This window comes from Apteryx rowi, unplaced genomic scaffold, assembly GCF_003343035.1.
Source record: "Apteryx rowi isolate R43461 unplaced genomic scaffold, aptRow1 scaffold_69, whole genome shotgun sequence".
NCBI classification, from domain to species: domain Eukaryota; kingdom Metazoa; phylum Chordata; class Aves; order Apterygiformes; family Apterygidae; genus Apteryx; species Apteryx rowi.
This window is the reverse complement of record NW_020450971.1, coordinates 2,966,235-2,982,352: the sequence shown is the minus strand read 5'-3', so window position 1 is coordinate 2,982,352 and position 16,118 is coordinate 2,966,235. Positions and strand designations below refer to the sequence as shown.

The window sequence follows — 16,118 nt, the reverse complement described above, 5'->3', positions numbered from 1 at the left end:
GGGGGGGGGGGGGGGGAGTAAAAAAGTTGCCGCTTGGCTGAGTCACACTTTTCTGCCGAACAACTGCTCTTCTAGCATAATCAGAATAATGATGATGATGATGCAGTCGAGAAGAGAGAACGCACTTTCCTTGTTCTCTTTCAATCTGTAATAGTTGTTGCTGAGGTGGTTGTGGGTGGGCCCCATGGCTAACTTGTGTGGCAGGGAGTGTAGTGCCTGGTTGTAAGGAGCCTTTTATAAAAAAATCAAGTAGAAATGTCCTGTATAAAACCATTAGATCCAGTCATTCATTGCTTCAGAGTCAAACCTTCACATTGCTTTGCCAGTTTATGTAAAACAGAAGTAATTTGGGTTGCAGGGCATAGACAGAAGTGTCAAAGTGTTCAGACGGAGGGGTGTTACAAAGAGGTGTTTAATTTCATATTTGATTTACGTTTTATCAGTGTGTTTTGAACTGTAGGTGTTACATACGCAGGCTGGTGGCAGAGATCCATGAAACAGAAGAGCCAAATCCTGAGGAATGAGCTAGAACGCTTGTCCTCCAGCAGGAATGGCCTGGAAAGGACAAGTGCCATTTTTGATGGAACATTTTATGTAACACCTTATTTCGCTTATAGATTTAACTGTTGCTTTAAACTGCATTTGATGACCCTTTAAATCTAATTTTCACTGCATTCACTCACAAATGACAAGGTAGGAGAAGCCAGTTTTGTTATCTACAATAAAAAGTTATATCTGCTGAAAGAAAATGGCATCTTGTTACTGGCAGCATCTATCCTGAAAATTAAAGCAACACCAGCACCTTAGAGGAAAAAGCCTTTGCATTCATATTTGTCATATTGCTACTGTCTCAATCAAATGCCCAATGAAAATAATTCATCAGTTAACATTGTGTAGGGGGTTGGAGTACAGACAAAAGGTGACAGTTAATTATGTAATGAGGATAAATGCAACAATGCAGAGAGAGGATTAGAAATGTCCAAAATACTCTGGACTTTAATTATGAAGGGCAGAGCATCTTGCAACTAAGGGAGGCTGCAAGGTAGAAGAAGAAAAATGCGCGGAGCGACTTTCCTCTAATACAATATAAAGCACTACTTACGATGACTTGCCTCATGGAGCTGCCGTCTGTGAAGAAAGACCCAGGCTGTGAGGGGTGCGGTACATACAGTAAGCTCTGCCTTTGCATGAGACCCCTAGGTAAACTCATGAAGTTGGCAAACATAACACTAAGACACCTAATGAAAATGTTAATTATTAATTAAGTCCGTGAGCATAGTGCTGTATGTAAGAAAGCTGATGTGCCAGAAAATGGATTTCACTATGCTCCTGCCAGAAAATGGATTTCACTGTGCTCCACCCTGCTTGGTATTGATAGAACAGGGAAGCTTGCATGTGAAATAAGACACACAAAAAATTGTCTCCATCCAGTCGCTTTTAATGTGCATGGCAGTTGTTAATGCTGCAGCTAGGGAATGCAGAAGGCAAAGGCAGAAACCGAGCTATTGCTCCTGGCTCTCCTGCTGATGTGTAACTATAACATGTATTCATTTTCCTATTATTATTGATAAATGGCAATACACTACACCTAGAGATCCTGATGTGGGGCCCTACTGTGGTAGGCACAGTACAAACCTCTCGTGTATCTCTGGAGCTCTCGCAACTATTAGCGTGAAGCTGTGTCACATCAGATCTACAGAGCCAGCCTGCTCAGGACCGTGATGAGGATATGTAAATCAAATTCACATTAAACTGGTAGGAAGGGGAGCAGGGGAGAGGTGGGATCCTGAGGTGCAGAGTGCTCGGTTCAAAGACTGGCAGTGATATGATTTTGTGCATTCCTCATGAGCATTTTATGCGTGCCTGTTTCCTGAATTTGTAGTAACAACTTTCACATACTGCAAATGGGCACTTGTAATATTTGTTCTGTTCCTTTTATTAGCATGTAGTTTTTCCACTGAAATGACAAGTGCATTTGGTAGGATGGCAGATCCCCCTCTCAGCAGTTACAGATATGCCACTTTCGTGAAAGAAGATCCTACAAATAGCTTTGCACAGTGTTTTTCAACCACATGATGGTTGTTCCTGGAGCATGCTGGTTCTCCAGGGAAGCTGAATACTTGAGGTACCTGCTGATAGGATGGATATKTGAACGTGGCGTGTGTGTGTGTGTGTGTGTTATATGCTACGTTTATCTGTGTGTTTGGAAGTAGTCCAGAGCTGACATATTGTCACCGTGTTTCAGAARAATCTCACTGAACATGGATTCTTGGTGCATCAGGGTGAAGGCAGCAGCTATCAGCCTTGCTTCCATTCATTCTTTGTCACGTCAATAAAACTGGACTGCAGTGAGATTGGTCGATGGTGAAAAGCATGGGAGATGCGTGACCACAAGAGATGTTTCAAAAGCTGTTAGAGGAGAAACTGTGCAGCTTGACTGGCTTTCAAGTCTTTCTCCTTCAATAAGATATTCCAAACTCTGTCAATACAGACTGAGTGATTTAAAAACAAGGAATTCCTTGAGACTAATAAAGCCTGTTTTTAAGGATTTAGATCTCTTAGTTAATTGTGGGCTTAAATGAAGCTTTTCCAATCACATTTATGGGATTTTGTTGCTGTGCAGATTCTCTGGTCCCTAATAAAGACAGAGCTGCTGGTTCAGCCTTTTGCCCAGTGAGGAGACAGAAATAGGATCTTTGTCTTCTCCCCAGCTGCCTCTTTTCATAGGGCTTGTAGGAGCCTGGTTATCTGTAAAACCGCTCCCCTCTGTCTGATGTGGCTGAGTCTGACAGCAGGTTCAAAACATATCTGGAGAAAAGAGGGCCATGTGAACAGGCACACACTTGCATGTGCTGGATGCAAAGTCAAACAGGAATTAGTAGCTGGATGTGAAAACTTGATGAAAAAAGGAATTAATAATAGAAATAATACTGGTTAGAGATGGCCTAAGAAGGCTACTTCATGAACGTAGATCCCTGGTTTTGGCAGCTGTGACACTGGAAGAAAATCAAAATCAAATGTCACCTTCCAGACCTTCTCAAAACAGGGATGATAGGCTCATCTTGTAGTAACTTGGGTCTATTTGTGAAGTAAGATTCACTTTGATTTGCTTTTTAGTTTTAAAGTACTGTTTTGACCACACACAATTGTGAAAACTTTCGAATGAAAAGCTGTGCAGAAAATAAGTGCGTGTTAACATTTTGCCTCTAGCCAATAAGAAGAAAGAGAAAGAACGTCCTGAGATCTCTCTTCCTTCAGACTTTGAACATACGATTCATGTGGGGTTTGATGCCGTCACTGGAGAATTCACAGTAAGTAACCTCTGTATTGCACGCTTGCTAAAACTTCTATTTCATGATGGTAAGAAAGCCTTCTGTTGCCAGAAACTTCAGATGACAGCAGCCAGGCTGCGAAGAAGGAGACTTTTATTTGTTGGGCTTAGAATTTGGAGTGTTTTACTTCTGATTCAGGCTGCCTTTTTTTTTTTTTTTTTTTCCTCCAAGGATTGTCAGGAGAGTGTCTGTGGAAAATGAAAACTAGGAAGAACGTAGGTGTATGCTTTTATCAGTCCTATAGGCTGCTACAGGTTTTGGTTATTCGCTGTCTTTGGAAAAGCATAAAAACCCTTGCACATGTGCACAGTGTATGGTTTGCTCTAGACAATCAGCCCCAAAGTGCAAAGTGCAGCTGCTCTGCAGACAGCTCTTGGAGATGCTCAGAAAGCTGCAGCATTGGGAAAGTCCATTCATTTTAGTTCAATAGCTTTCAAAATCTCTCCATAAACTAGGTGATTTGACGCATTTCTAGCCCGTATGCAATAGTAAAGTAGCAGTCAATCACAAAGTGTATGAAATGTTGGGGAAAATGAGTCTGATAGAAGCTCCTTGAAGTCTGCAGGGGACTTCAAAGCATTTTCCATCAGGCTGCTAGTTCGGTGTTGAAACTATTAATCAGTAAAGCTCAGGTGACAGGCAGCTTGCATTTGGTTGAACTGTGGAAGTGAGAGGGAACGTGGGTAACTCTCTGAACTGTCAGTACCCTGTGAGCTAAGTGGTCAGACTGTTACCACCGTACGTCAAACTGTAGAGTGTGCTGGTGTTGACTGGCTGCATAAACCAAACAGCCAGGATGGGACAAATCATCTGCCTGGACAAAGGATGGGTAGTTTCCAGAATTTGAGCCCCAAATGTGATTTTTTCTTCATTTTTACTTCGATTGCTACTTTTTTTCCTCTCAAAAACTTTCAGAAAGCTGTAAAAACTAGAGTAGGAGTAGCAGTAGTAGTTATAATAATAAAAGCAAAAGACACTTGTTTGATGGTAGCACGTCTGCAAAGGAGACCTGAAATTGAAACATCCTTAGTAATTAGGAAATAGAATTATACTTAGAATATGTAGATTAGTTTATTAGCTTTTTAAATGATACTTACAAAATCTGCTTTTAAAAATTATTCAGTGCCAAACCCCAAGGCTTGATTAAATGGTAATTTAAAATGTCCAGATGTGCTCATCTTTGTTCAGAAACTTACCATAAATCTGCTATTTCAGAGCTTTCTAAATTTTTTCTGTACTATCCTAGTTTTTCTTCTTTCTCCTGTCAGTCTCTCTGTGTAGCCGCTTCATTGTCCAGTTTAATTTTCAGTGCTGTTCTCTTTATCTTGGTATCACCTTATATTCTGTTACTTTCTGTTTTGTTTTTTTTCTTTTTGTATTTGCATCCCTTCCTTCTTTCCATCCTTCCTCGTTTCACTGTTCTCCCCACTGCATGTTCATTTACTGTTCATCCTTTTCTGTTTTCTTTCTGCCTTTCAACCTTCTGCCTTGATTTCTGCCCTTTGCTTCAGACCCTTTTCTTCCAGCTCTACGCAAATGAGTTGGCTCACAGTTATGCTCTTTTGTACATGGGTTGGTGGTGATGGTCCCAGTTAATTTTGTGTCTCGGCTAGGTGGAAGAGAAAGGAGGGAAGCAGAGGTTAATACGTTTCAGTTCATTTTCTGCAGTTCTTCCGAGATTGCTGTTTGAATCAGTTTAAATATTACTGTTATCATCCACCATATCAAAACAGTTTCCAGCGTCAGACTTTTTTGATTTTTTTGTCAGATGCCACATGCACAGGGCCCGGCCTTTTGCAGAGTGAAAGGCTTGTTCTTGGCTGAATATATATAGCTTTACTCCTGTAGCAGCAATTTCTTTTTAATACGTTTTTCCCTTTCAAAACAGCAGACGTTAGCTGGCTGCTGTTGTACAGGTACGCTGTGTTGGGTAATCAGTGCTACAGCAGTACTTGTTCCTGAAGTGTGAAAGTGCAGCGCTGCAGAATGAGAAGGCTYCAACCAATTTAAAACAACCACAGAGATGGGTGGCCCCCCGTGCGGGTCGGTAGGACAGGGCTTGACTTGCAGGCCTTAGTGGAGCAAATGGCAGCCAGATCAATGGAATTTTTGCACTTTTAAGGACTAGCCATCAGCCCCTAGATAATCCCCAGGTGCAAGCACTGCATTACATTTGGCACGTCTGATTTGTCCCAACCTGGATACAACTCGTATGTCAGCCAGGTAGTTGTGTGGTAAGTACCTTTTGCTGAAGGGACTGCCGCTAGCCATATCACATAAAAATATTCCCACTGTCTAGTGATCACACTGTCTGTCTCCTTCAAAAGTTTGGAAGTGCCATGGGAATGTGCAATAAATGTGCAAATATCTATTTTTAATTTCAGATAATTACAGTTGTCATGCCAGTAGTGTCTGCTTTACTGATTATGTGCAATGCATTGAACAGTTTTCTAACGCCTAACAATCATCCCCTTGGCTGTATTACCTGATTGCTATTAGTTGCATCTCAAATCAAAAGTTGGGAATACCTGCATGGGCTCCTGATATTTGGCTTTCAGGCTTGAGCGCCAAACTGTGTTGTTACTCATGAACGTATGTTATGTCTCCATTTCACTGTGCTTGGAGCAACCACACTTGCTAAGAAGTAGGGCTTAAAGTGCAAAATAAAATTGGTTGGAAACTACTGGGTGGGAGCATGCTTCTAGAGCTTTATACTGATTTATTTTGAAGAAACAGTTGCACTTTCTGAATGAAGGAAGAAGTGTGGTTTGCAGGATGTTGGAGTGGATTTTGTAAAGCATGCCTTTTTAAAACAGTTTCCTGATCCCCAATCTAGAATAAAACCTGGTCACCCATCAAACTTTTAAAGTTTACGCATTCTGATATTAGCAAGTGGGAGAAAGTTGTGCATATAGATCCAGAGAAGTTGCACATTATTAATCTAAACAAGCATCTCTTTAGAGTTGTCCTGGTTTTCAGTCTGGCACGTACAGGTTATTTGGATTATAACAACGCACAACCTCCCGGTGTGAAATCTGAGCTTGGCAGCTACTTTCTCCATTGCACTTTGTTGACTCATGCACTGGCCAGTTGTGATCTTGGGACTGGAGAACCATTGGAAAAATTTGTGTAGAGCCATTCAAAACTGCTAACCTGGCTTTAAAAACTAGACAAACAAATAGCTGAAGCCCAGATCTTTCCTTTTTTTTTCTTTTTTTTTTTAATTACAAAGAGGAATCACGAGTAATTTTTCCAGTCACTTGCCGTTAATCCTCAGTAATGTATTTTTATGAGGGAGAGAAAAACTGGTTTAAAAAGAAAGGAGGGGGGCTGATGCTTCCAAACTTTGGAACAGTTGTGATTTTTCTGTTTTCCTAAACCTGCCTCCCTGTAGCCTGTCCACCACCTAATCTGTTTGGTGTACCTACCTCATAACTCCCATTTTAGATGGGATTTTCCCCATTTTGGCCCATTGGTTTCACCTCCTACCACCTTCTAAGTTGTCCCACATTCTGTTTTAACTTTCTTTTCTTTCTTTATTTACGTCCATTACAGCCAGATCTCTATGGCTCACAGATGTGCACAGGGAAGCTCCCAGAGGTGCGTCACAGGCCCAAAAGAAGCTTGCATCAAAGTGCTTCTTTGAGATGTCATAGCACTGCAGCAGCAGGTTGATGTGTGTGCAGTAGATTTGTTGCTTGGCTTATCCCACTTTTTTCCATTAATCTGAAACTCTGGAGGCCCATGTCACACATTGTTTTGCAGAGAACTTCTTAGGAAGAAGCCGTATTAAAATGTTTATCTAGATTGGGGTGGCACCAAGGGTAAGCATAAATGCACTTCAGGTGTAGTTTTTTTTATTCCTTACGCCCTATGATTCGCTGGTAGATGTTGGCTGTGCAGTAAATGGGGAAAATTACAGGCTCTCAAATTTAGGAAATTATACTGGATATTTAAAGCAATTTCTCATCAATATAATTTCAACACAGAGTTGCGGCTTTCAGCAATTGGATCAATTTTCAAATGCCACCCTTGCTCTTAAAATGTTTGAGAGTTCATGCAGGGCTGTGGCACTGTCAGCCTGTTTTCTGACTCCCTGGTTTCTATATATTTGGAGCAGAGAATCTAGAGAGCTGCAGGAGCTCTAAAAAGAGGCATCCTTAGCAGCAGCTGTGTTACAACTGAGTGCCACAGTTTTGAGAATTTAAATGCAGATTCTTAACCCCTCAGTGCTCCCCTGATACACTGAAAATTAGTGTATCGGGGTGGGATTTACCTTTTGATCAGACAGCAGTGATCATTTCAGCAATGTCTATTTGCATTATTGAGCATTAAAAATCCAGTGTAAAGCTCCTAAAATACACTGTGTTGTCCACAAATATAGAGTAGTCTTGTTATGTCTGCACTGAATCACCAGGAAAACAAGCTAAGCCTTAAGTCATTATTCCATGGAAGAGCAGAGTTGATTTAAAGATGAGTTTCATGCACTTTTTTTCCTGTCACAGTCATAACTTTCTTTTCTTTTTAAAGTTGGATCCTGGTTTTAGCTCTATGTTTTGATAGAGAAGAGAATGATTGCATCTACTGTATAAGCTTCTAATTTTAAATGTAAGGTGTCAATCAATATTTCTGAAAGTAATCTTACAGGTAGCATGGGATCTTGGTAAAGAACTGTACTGCTGTGACTGCTGGATAATCTAAATTAGTATTCTTTCCGCTTGACATCTACAGGGCATTCCAGAGCAGTGGGCCAGGCTACTACAGACCTCCAACATAACAAAACTAGAGCAGAAGAAGAACCCACAAGCAGTTCTAGATGTCCTCAAATTTTACGATTCCAAAGAAACGGTTAACAACCAGAAATACATGAGCTTTACTTCAGGAGGTAAGTCAACATCTCACTGTGAAAAAAGGAGTGTCAGGCCCAAAATGAGTCAAACTGAAGCTCAAGAAAGTTCAGTGATCAAGAAGCAACTTCAGAAAAATTCCACTTGGAGAGAAAGATTGCACACTATTGAAATGAGTTACGTTTCCCCTTTTGTCCCCAAAAAGTAGTTGAAAGTGTGACTTTCTTTGTCAGTTGTTTTCAGAGCTAGATAAGATACTAGATGGAACAGTCACTGCCATTTTTATTCAGAAGCCATAGGTACTGGTAGCCAAAAATAATTTTTACTTTTTTTTTTGCTTCTTCCTTGCATCCTTGTTGCTTCAGTGTTCAGACTGAGATACAAGATGTATCCGTTTTGTCCATTTTATGAGTAACTCTTGGATCCTAAAAGCAATAGATTACAGACTCTGAGGATTTTTGTGATACTTTTTGATTGAGAAGAATTTTCAAGGAATTTTGTACATGAGCTGTGGTGAAAATTAGGTTGCTATGTATAAATGCACAAATAAATACAAAACGGCTGCTGTTGTGGTGTCCTAAAAGGGATCTGGCTACAGCGGATGATAAGGAAGGTGGCAATGTCCGGAGTAATCTCCGTAGCACATTCRTTCCATGAAGTTCCTCATGATCTGGGAATTACCATTCAAGAGCCTGGGAATGTGATGTTGCTGTCATTTTTCCCTTGGTTGTGAACAGTCTGCAAAACTGTAGTGGAGCATTGCAAAAGTGAGAAAGCAAGTCTGTACTGTAATTTGCATGCTATGTCTTTAGTCTGTATTTTCTTTTTTRGCTGGTGATAATTCATATCTAGCAAGAAAGCAGAGGCTTTTGACTAGATGCAGCTTATCTGTTTTTTGTTCTGATGTGTTCTTTTGCTGACCCATAATAACTGAGTTGGTTTTAAAATGAAGACACTGTTAAGGCACAGTTACTTTTGTAAAGCCCATGTCAACAACTTCAGCTAAGAAAGGGGTGTCCACATCTAGCAGGGTGTGGACAGCGTTTGTCACTTAACCTGTGGTTCAGTTCCTAGACGTGACAGTCTGTGGCATCAGAGTCTGTAATTTCCTCAGTTTGCTGGTTCAACCAACACAACTTCCAAAATGTAGGCTGGGACTGCTCCACAGAGGTCCCTCTACAGACTATGCAGTTGGTTTCCAGAGGTTATTAACATTGATCTTTTTTTGAGCGAAAGCATCTTTTTCTTTAATTAAAAGATTTGACTGTTTAATTTGAAACTTACATTTGCTAAAATAACAGTTAACTTTGGGATGAAATACAAAGTTCAAAGCAGTTAGTGTATGTTGCTGAACTCAACATGCGCGCTACCAAAAGTTGGAGAGATGGATGCATTTCTGCCCAGCATAAGAAGGACAAGGGTGTAACATCTTAATGGCGTTGTCACTGTGCCATGTCAGAGCAGGGCTGTCACAGCTGAGGGCAATTCTGGGGAAGCTTTTATGGAGAAATGTTTTCAGCAAACTGGGGAGGATCAGTGCAGGCAATTTATGAGGAGACATTAAAAGCTGCCTTAGCTCTTGGGCAGAACAGAAGTGTTGGATGTTAAAGAACAACTTGTGTTTTCTTAACCATTTTTCCTTGCATTTTCTTTACTGGCAAAACTGGGCAAACGACTGATGCAAGAAACTATAGAAAAAGAATAACCTGGTATATCATCCTGTCATCTTGCTCTCTGTGTAAAATAACTGTTTCCACTGAAGGGATGTTGTGAAAGAAAAATGATGTCAATTTGGATTCGCTTGTTCTGTGGGATTCCCCACGACAGGCACTGTTATAACAAGCGTCTGGTTCATTTTCCCTTGCCCGTTGCAGATAAGAGCGCCCATGGATACATAGCAGCCCATCCTTCGGTGAGTGTGGAAGTAACCTTTTACTTTTGTGGTGTTTAAGGATCGTGGCGTAAGCTGTCAGCTTTGAATTTTGTGAAAGTATGCCAGCCTCTTAGGCCGAAAGAAAGTACATTTTAGCATCTTTCCTGCTGCTGTAAAGGAATCACTGGCTGTTTTCTAATTTTCTGTATAAGAACTTTTAAAAACAGATGAAAGTCTGGTTCTGCAGACAGAGGATAGCTCACTGTTCTTAGCCACAGTGGACTATATAATTTGCAACAATAAACAGTACTGTCTAATTAGCTAATTTTAATATAGTTTTAACAACTTAAAATCCATTTCTATTAAATATATGCTTTTTCCTCAATACAGCTGGATATGTAGCTGAATCTAAATAAGGTTATAATTGATATGTAACTCACTGGAGCCACTGAAAGAAAGTTTTAAATGATGATCCACTCTAATTAATACTGAATTGCCATAGGAATCTCAAAGATGTGCTCATGACATCCGCATTAATACTGACCATATTTATCAGTGTTAGTGCATTAAATAGCAAATGATTGAATGGGGATTTGGCCTTTATTTTCAAGAGTTAAGCAACTTAATTTTAGGTTTGCAATTACAGCAGAGAGTGTATATAATGAAATGAAAATCACCATGGAATATTCACRCTTACAATTTTAAATTGATGCCACTTCCATTATCTTTAATAAAACACACTTTTAAAAGGAAGTTTGAATTTCGCAGGAGCATAGTAAGGCCTTCCAAATAGCCTTTTCCGGTGGGGATGGAGACCCTGGCAATTGCTGTGGGATTTTGTTCTCACAGACACAACCAGCAGTGAGACAGTCGGGATGTCAGCTTCCAAAAGTTACCTACTCACAGGATGCTGGTTGAACGTTACCATATCGAGAAAACAGCTCTCTAACAGGACTGAGAAACCATTGGAATAATTTTAATTTCATTTCACTCCTTAATGGTATATGTTCTAGCTGCACAATTTAGTGCTGTCAGACCAAGCATGGAGCCCAGTGGAAAAAAATACTTACAAGAATTTGACATAACAGAAATGTGACTATTACCCTTCCTTATTTTTCAAAGTTTCATTATACATCTTCAATGTAAGCAAAGCGCTAGCGCTGAATAGAAAACAGTACACCGATGTAATGTACTACGGAGTCATATACCTTCCCATTAGGGCACCCCTTGCTTGTCAAAGTTGCCCCGTAAACCTAGTATTTAGAATATCTCGCGTATCATTCTCTACTTCGGCCATTATTAGTAGCCTGTTTCAGCTGTTACCTTTAAAAGCTGGGCAAAAGAACTGATTCTTCTGGAAAATGTAGTGTAATTGAATATATCTGCCAGCGTGTTGAAGCACAGGTGAATTAAAGCAGCAATGCAGTGATCTGTGCAGTAAGGCACAAGGGTGAAGATTAGTCCCGTTCCCCCCATCTCCAGTGGGCCTTCCCTCACTGGTGTTTACACTGGCCTAAATGATGCCGTTTTAAAGATGATCCCAAAGAGGTGCAAATACGGAGAGCAGCACCTTTGATTTGCTTAAATTCTCCAGGTGCCTTGGTGTGGGCCACCTTTAAAGCAGAGGGTAAGCGGTTAGCAGGACACCTTCCCGGGTTCCTGTTTCCCCAGGAGACGCGTGACGGTGTGATACCCCTCCGGCAGCAGCGGCGGCTGGCGGTGGGCTCCAGCTCCCTGGCTGTGTATATCTGCACTGTAGACTTTTGCTTACATACAGATCGCTGTGTGTGAACTGAGCGGCCAGACTCCCTCAGCTGCCCCGTATTTGCAGTCTGCCTGAGGGGGGGCTGCGCCCCGGCAGTGGCTTTCCCACTGCTGAGGAACGATATCGGGTGCCTGGATGAGTAGCCGGGAGGTCAACGCTGCAGCCACAAACGGTCCGGTGGGACGCACGCCTTCCCTGCTGAGCCGGTGGCGTTCGCTTGCTCTTACTGTTGCAATAAAAAGCAAACAAATAGCAAAAATACCCATGTGTTAGCTTATGATTAGGTAAAGATGAGGACGGTGGTGAAAAAGGAGCTCCTAAACAGGGAAATTCAGCACTGTGAAAGCATGCAATATGATTACCCCAAGGGTAAAATAATACAGAAACAAATAGCCTTTCTCTCCAAAACCAAATTCCCAGTAAGACAGTGAAGGAGGCTTTGTGCTTTGAAGTGCGTTAATTAACTAGCCGGTAGACACCTGTTAGTGTAATTAACTGTTACCATTTCTGCAAACACAATGCCAAAGCAATTTACCAGAACTAGATGTGATTTCTAAAGATATATTCAAGTATTACTCTTCGTGAAATTAGTCTTTGACTGAGCATGGAAAGAAATGATGTAGTTGTTTTTATTTAATTTATTGCTCCAGTAATGCGTACAGTAGCCCACTGTAGTTTACTAAGCTGTAGTTTACTGTAAATAAATAAAAAGCAAAAATGAAAAACACTGAGATGAATTAACAAAACAGCATGGTAATTTGTAACTGTAAAATTGTGTTTTGCCATGTGTAACCTACAACTGAGGCCACTAGGACTATAGGGAGGTAGAGATTGGTTTGTCATATCCAAACAGACTGAAGTTATATGTAATTATCAAACCTCCCAGGTGCCGAACACAGAAGTTGTCACTCATGCTACCATCTATCCACAGAGCACAAAGACGGCATCAGAGCCCCCATTAGCTCCCCCTGTTTCTGAAGAAGAGGATGAAGAGGATGAGGAAGAGGAAGATGACAATGAACCTCCACCTGTTATTGCACCACGGCCTGAGCATACAAAATCAGTGAGTGCCAGCTTTGATTAGGGCTGTTTGTTGTATAATTCAGAGCTGAGTGTTTCTGATCAGCCAACACATGCTGGTTTTGGATGAAGATTGTGAGGGCTGGAAGCCTACCATGGGTTATTGCTTCACCCAAGCCACTGATGCCAGGAAAATTTGGTTTGAACTTTCTTGTTTAATTGAGTTCCCATGATGCTAATAGGAACTATGAACTTTATTTTAGTATCAGATAAGGGTAGCATTATGTATCTTAATACTAGTACTACTGGTGTAAAAGTGAGCAACTTTGTCTAAAGCATCTGTGTAGGCTCCCTCAGTTGTCAGTGGAGAGAGGCCACCAGAGGCAGTTCATTTCATTTGCAGGCAAAACTGTCCGCTGGAGGTACCCACCTCTCTCCACTCACTACAGAAGGAACTAAATATACAGCTTAGACTATACTCCTAAGTTTTATAAACTGAAGTAGATCAGTTTTATAAATTGAAGTAGACTTAGTTTGGTGAGAAGAATCCTAGGCAGCTGTGCACATCTGAAAGACTGGAATGAAGTTCCTAATTGCCACTCCCTAAAGTCTGAAATACTGGTGAAAAGTCAGTTCAACGGTTATGATCAGAAAAGAGATATACTCCCTGATTCTATTCAGACATGTATCTTAACCGATAAAATGAGTTTTATTGCTCATTATTTTTGTTTGGTCTGCAAAGTCTCAGAGCCTGTGGAGGGTGAGCAGCCACTGGTGCCATCCGTAGAATTTTTAACAAAGTTCCAACTAAAGAGTCCTTTTATTACATATGAAGACACATGAGCACAGGGATCAAGGCTGCCAGGCCCTGAACAGATTTGCTCCTGAATCCCTGAAACACAGTAAATTCATTGTCTCAGTCATCTTTCAGAAAATCAATGAAAAAGAAAATTGAAAGTAAACTGGCCATGGATATGTGTAAAACTGGCCTTCATTTTTGCTCATTCAGTTTGAGCAGTGGACGGTGAAAACAAATATGTTAAGAGCCCTGCATGACCAAGAAGCATGATTTGGACTTCATTTTTTACAGTGTGATTTTAGGTAAACAGCATCTGCTTAAAGATTTGTGTTTGAAATACAAACTCAGGGGCATCTCTGCAGGCCACCTTTCTGACACAAAATAATTTCTTGTCTCAGATCTACACACGCTCTGTAATTGAACCTGTCGCTGCACCAGCACCAGCTAAAGAAGCCACTACTCCCCAACCTGAAAACTCAAACACAAACACTTTATACAGAAATACAGACCGGCAGCGAAAAAAATCCAAGATGACAGATGAGGAGATCCTAGAGAAATTGCGTAAGTATGCAGTATGCCTTGTTTGATAAGGCAGTGTAGGGTGTACGTGTCTCAGGACTATATGTACCAAACATTTATCCTCATTTTAGTGTCACAGGGGCACTGACAACTCCACATCCAAACTGTTATTGTGCTTAGAGGAAGGGAGGGAGCACTCTGGGCCTTCCTTCTACCTCTGAGGGCATTTATGATAGGGCTGGATTTGTCTGAGCTTCCTTCTATGCGAAAGGCCAAAGAAGAGATTGTTTCTGGTTGAGGAGAAGGCTGTGCCCTAGTGAATGGCCTAGTGAACTCCTTTGCTGATGCCCAAATTTAACAAAGTATTTGGGTTCCTAAATTCTGTTTAGACTCCAGCTTCTCATCAGTCGTCAGAGCCAAAATACAATTACTACTACTGTTATTATTACTACCACTACTACTGTACTGGAGTTCTTTTTTTATAAGAATTCTCCCTTTTTGTCAGAGAGGACTCCTTTTAAAGAACTTCACTTGATACTGTGGATAGAAAAGGAAAAAAATTATAATAACCTTTATGTTGTTTTTTAGCTTTGTGGTCATAAAGATGTATCAAAGGGAACACGTGCACACCAATTCTGTGTGGCGTGATCACATAAGATTGCACTGCGAGCATTTCTCAGGAGCTAACCTCCAGCACATCCACTGCATGTTCCTCAGATACATGGCACTTTCTCATAGCTAATTCCCAACCAGCTGATACTCACCATTGGCCCAGTCCCATGCACGGATCATATTCTAGGAAAACACATCAAGCTGCTGTGTGACTCCTGGTTCTACAATATAATCAGTTTGATAGACTTCTTGCACATAATAGCTGCYGGTGCTATATTATCAGATAATATATCCTTGAGTTCATAACACAGGCCAGCTCAGTCTGTGTCTTGTATTAACTATGAGGACAAAAAGTGGATTATCTACATTTCCTTGCGTTTGATCTCAAAGCCAGTATTCTTATGTCTTTAATGGGGACAACCCCTTGTAAAGGGGTGCTGTCTGGCTATTGCTTTGTCACGGTGGTGTGTCTGTGGCTCGTTCTTGTGCTGAACTAACCTCTTTATCGTAACTGCCCTGCCACTGGCGGTTGGTGTGACTGCAGACGCTGAAGCCTCAGGTGTGAGATTTCAGGTGCTTGTGCAGTGTTTTCTGCGCCCTTGGCAGGTTGACTGTACTATAAAGAACTGAATCTCCAAGGCATCCAAGCAGTAAGTTCAATGGCTTTCGTTGAAGAGAGAATGAAATAATTAATGTATTTATTCCAGAGCTGGTAGTTACCTGCAGGTATATCACCTTATAAAGAGAAGAATTATAGCTCCTTCAGCTGAGGCTAAATGTTTGAGACAGGTTTCTAACATGAGATCTGCAGGTACGCTGCATACATCAATGTAAGCATGTGTATCGTTTTTTCAGTCTTCCGTGTATCTCAGATTAGGACTGAGCCATGAGTTATTGCAGGTTATATCTTTGAATGTTACATCCTTATGTGTGTTTTCTTTCTTAGGAATTTGATACTCAGTGAGCCAGGTCTGAAAGTGTGGCTTGGGCAAATTGCAGCGTGGACACTGAAAATCTTTTTATGCTTTCATGAAGCCATCTGAAAACTGGATGATGCCCTTTTATTATAGTCCTGGGCTAATTATATTTAAGCATATGTGCTTTTTTATTTAACCCATATGACTTCTCCACCTTGCCTACTTCTTCCACGGTTGATTTTATTCTACTTTTAGGAAGACATTCCCTGCCCTCTTTTATCTTAAATTGCTTTCATAATTCTTTTCTGCTTGAAATAACGTGTTTTTTTAAAGCCACTTTCATTACAAGTTTTACTAGGGAGTAAAAACTGTAATATTGAGATAAGATCAAATGAAATTCTGCCTGTAATGGAATCTTGAATATGTTCCACTGT

At 40.8% G+C, this 16,118-nt stretch overlaps 1 protein-coding gene across 1 annotated transcript in view; it reads left to right on the top strand.

Annotated features, from left to right (window-relative positions):
• Positions 1–16,118, top strand: part of PAK3 (p21 (RAC1) activated kinase 3) — a 40,867-nt gene that overhangs the window by 5,330 nt on the left and 19,419 nt on the right. The window contains exons 2-6 of the mRNA XM_026086277.1: positions 3,211–3,311; positions 8,064–8,217; positions 10,054–10,091; positions 12,749–12,880; positions 14,035–14,197. Of these exons, the coding sequence (XP_025942062.1) occupies positions 3,211–3,311; positions 8,064–8,217; positions 10,054–10,091; positions 12,749–12,880; positions 14,035–14,197 (588 nt within the window). The remainder of the gene's footprint in view (positions 1–3,210; positions 3,312–8,063; positions 8,218–10,053; positions 10,092–12,748; positions 12,881–14,034; positions 14,198–16,118) is intronic.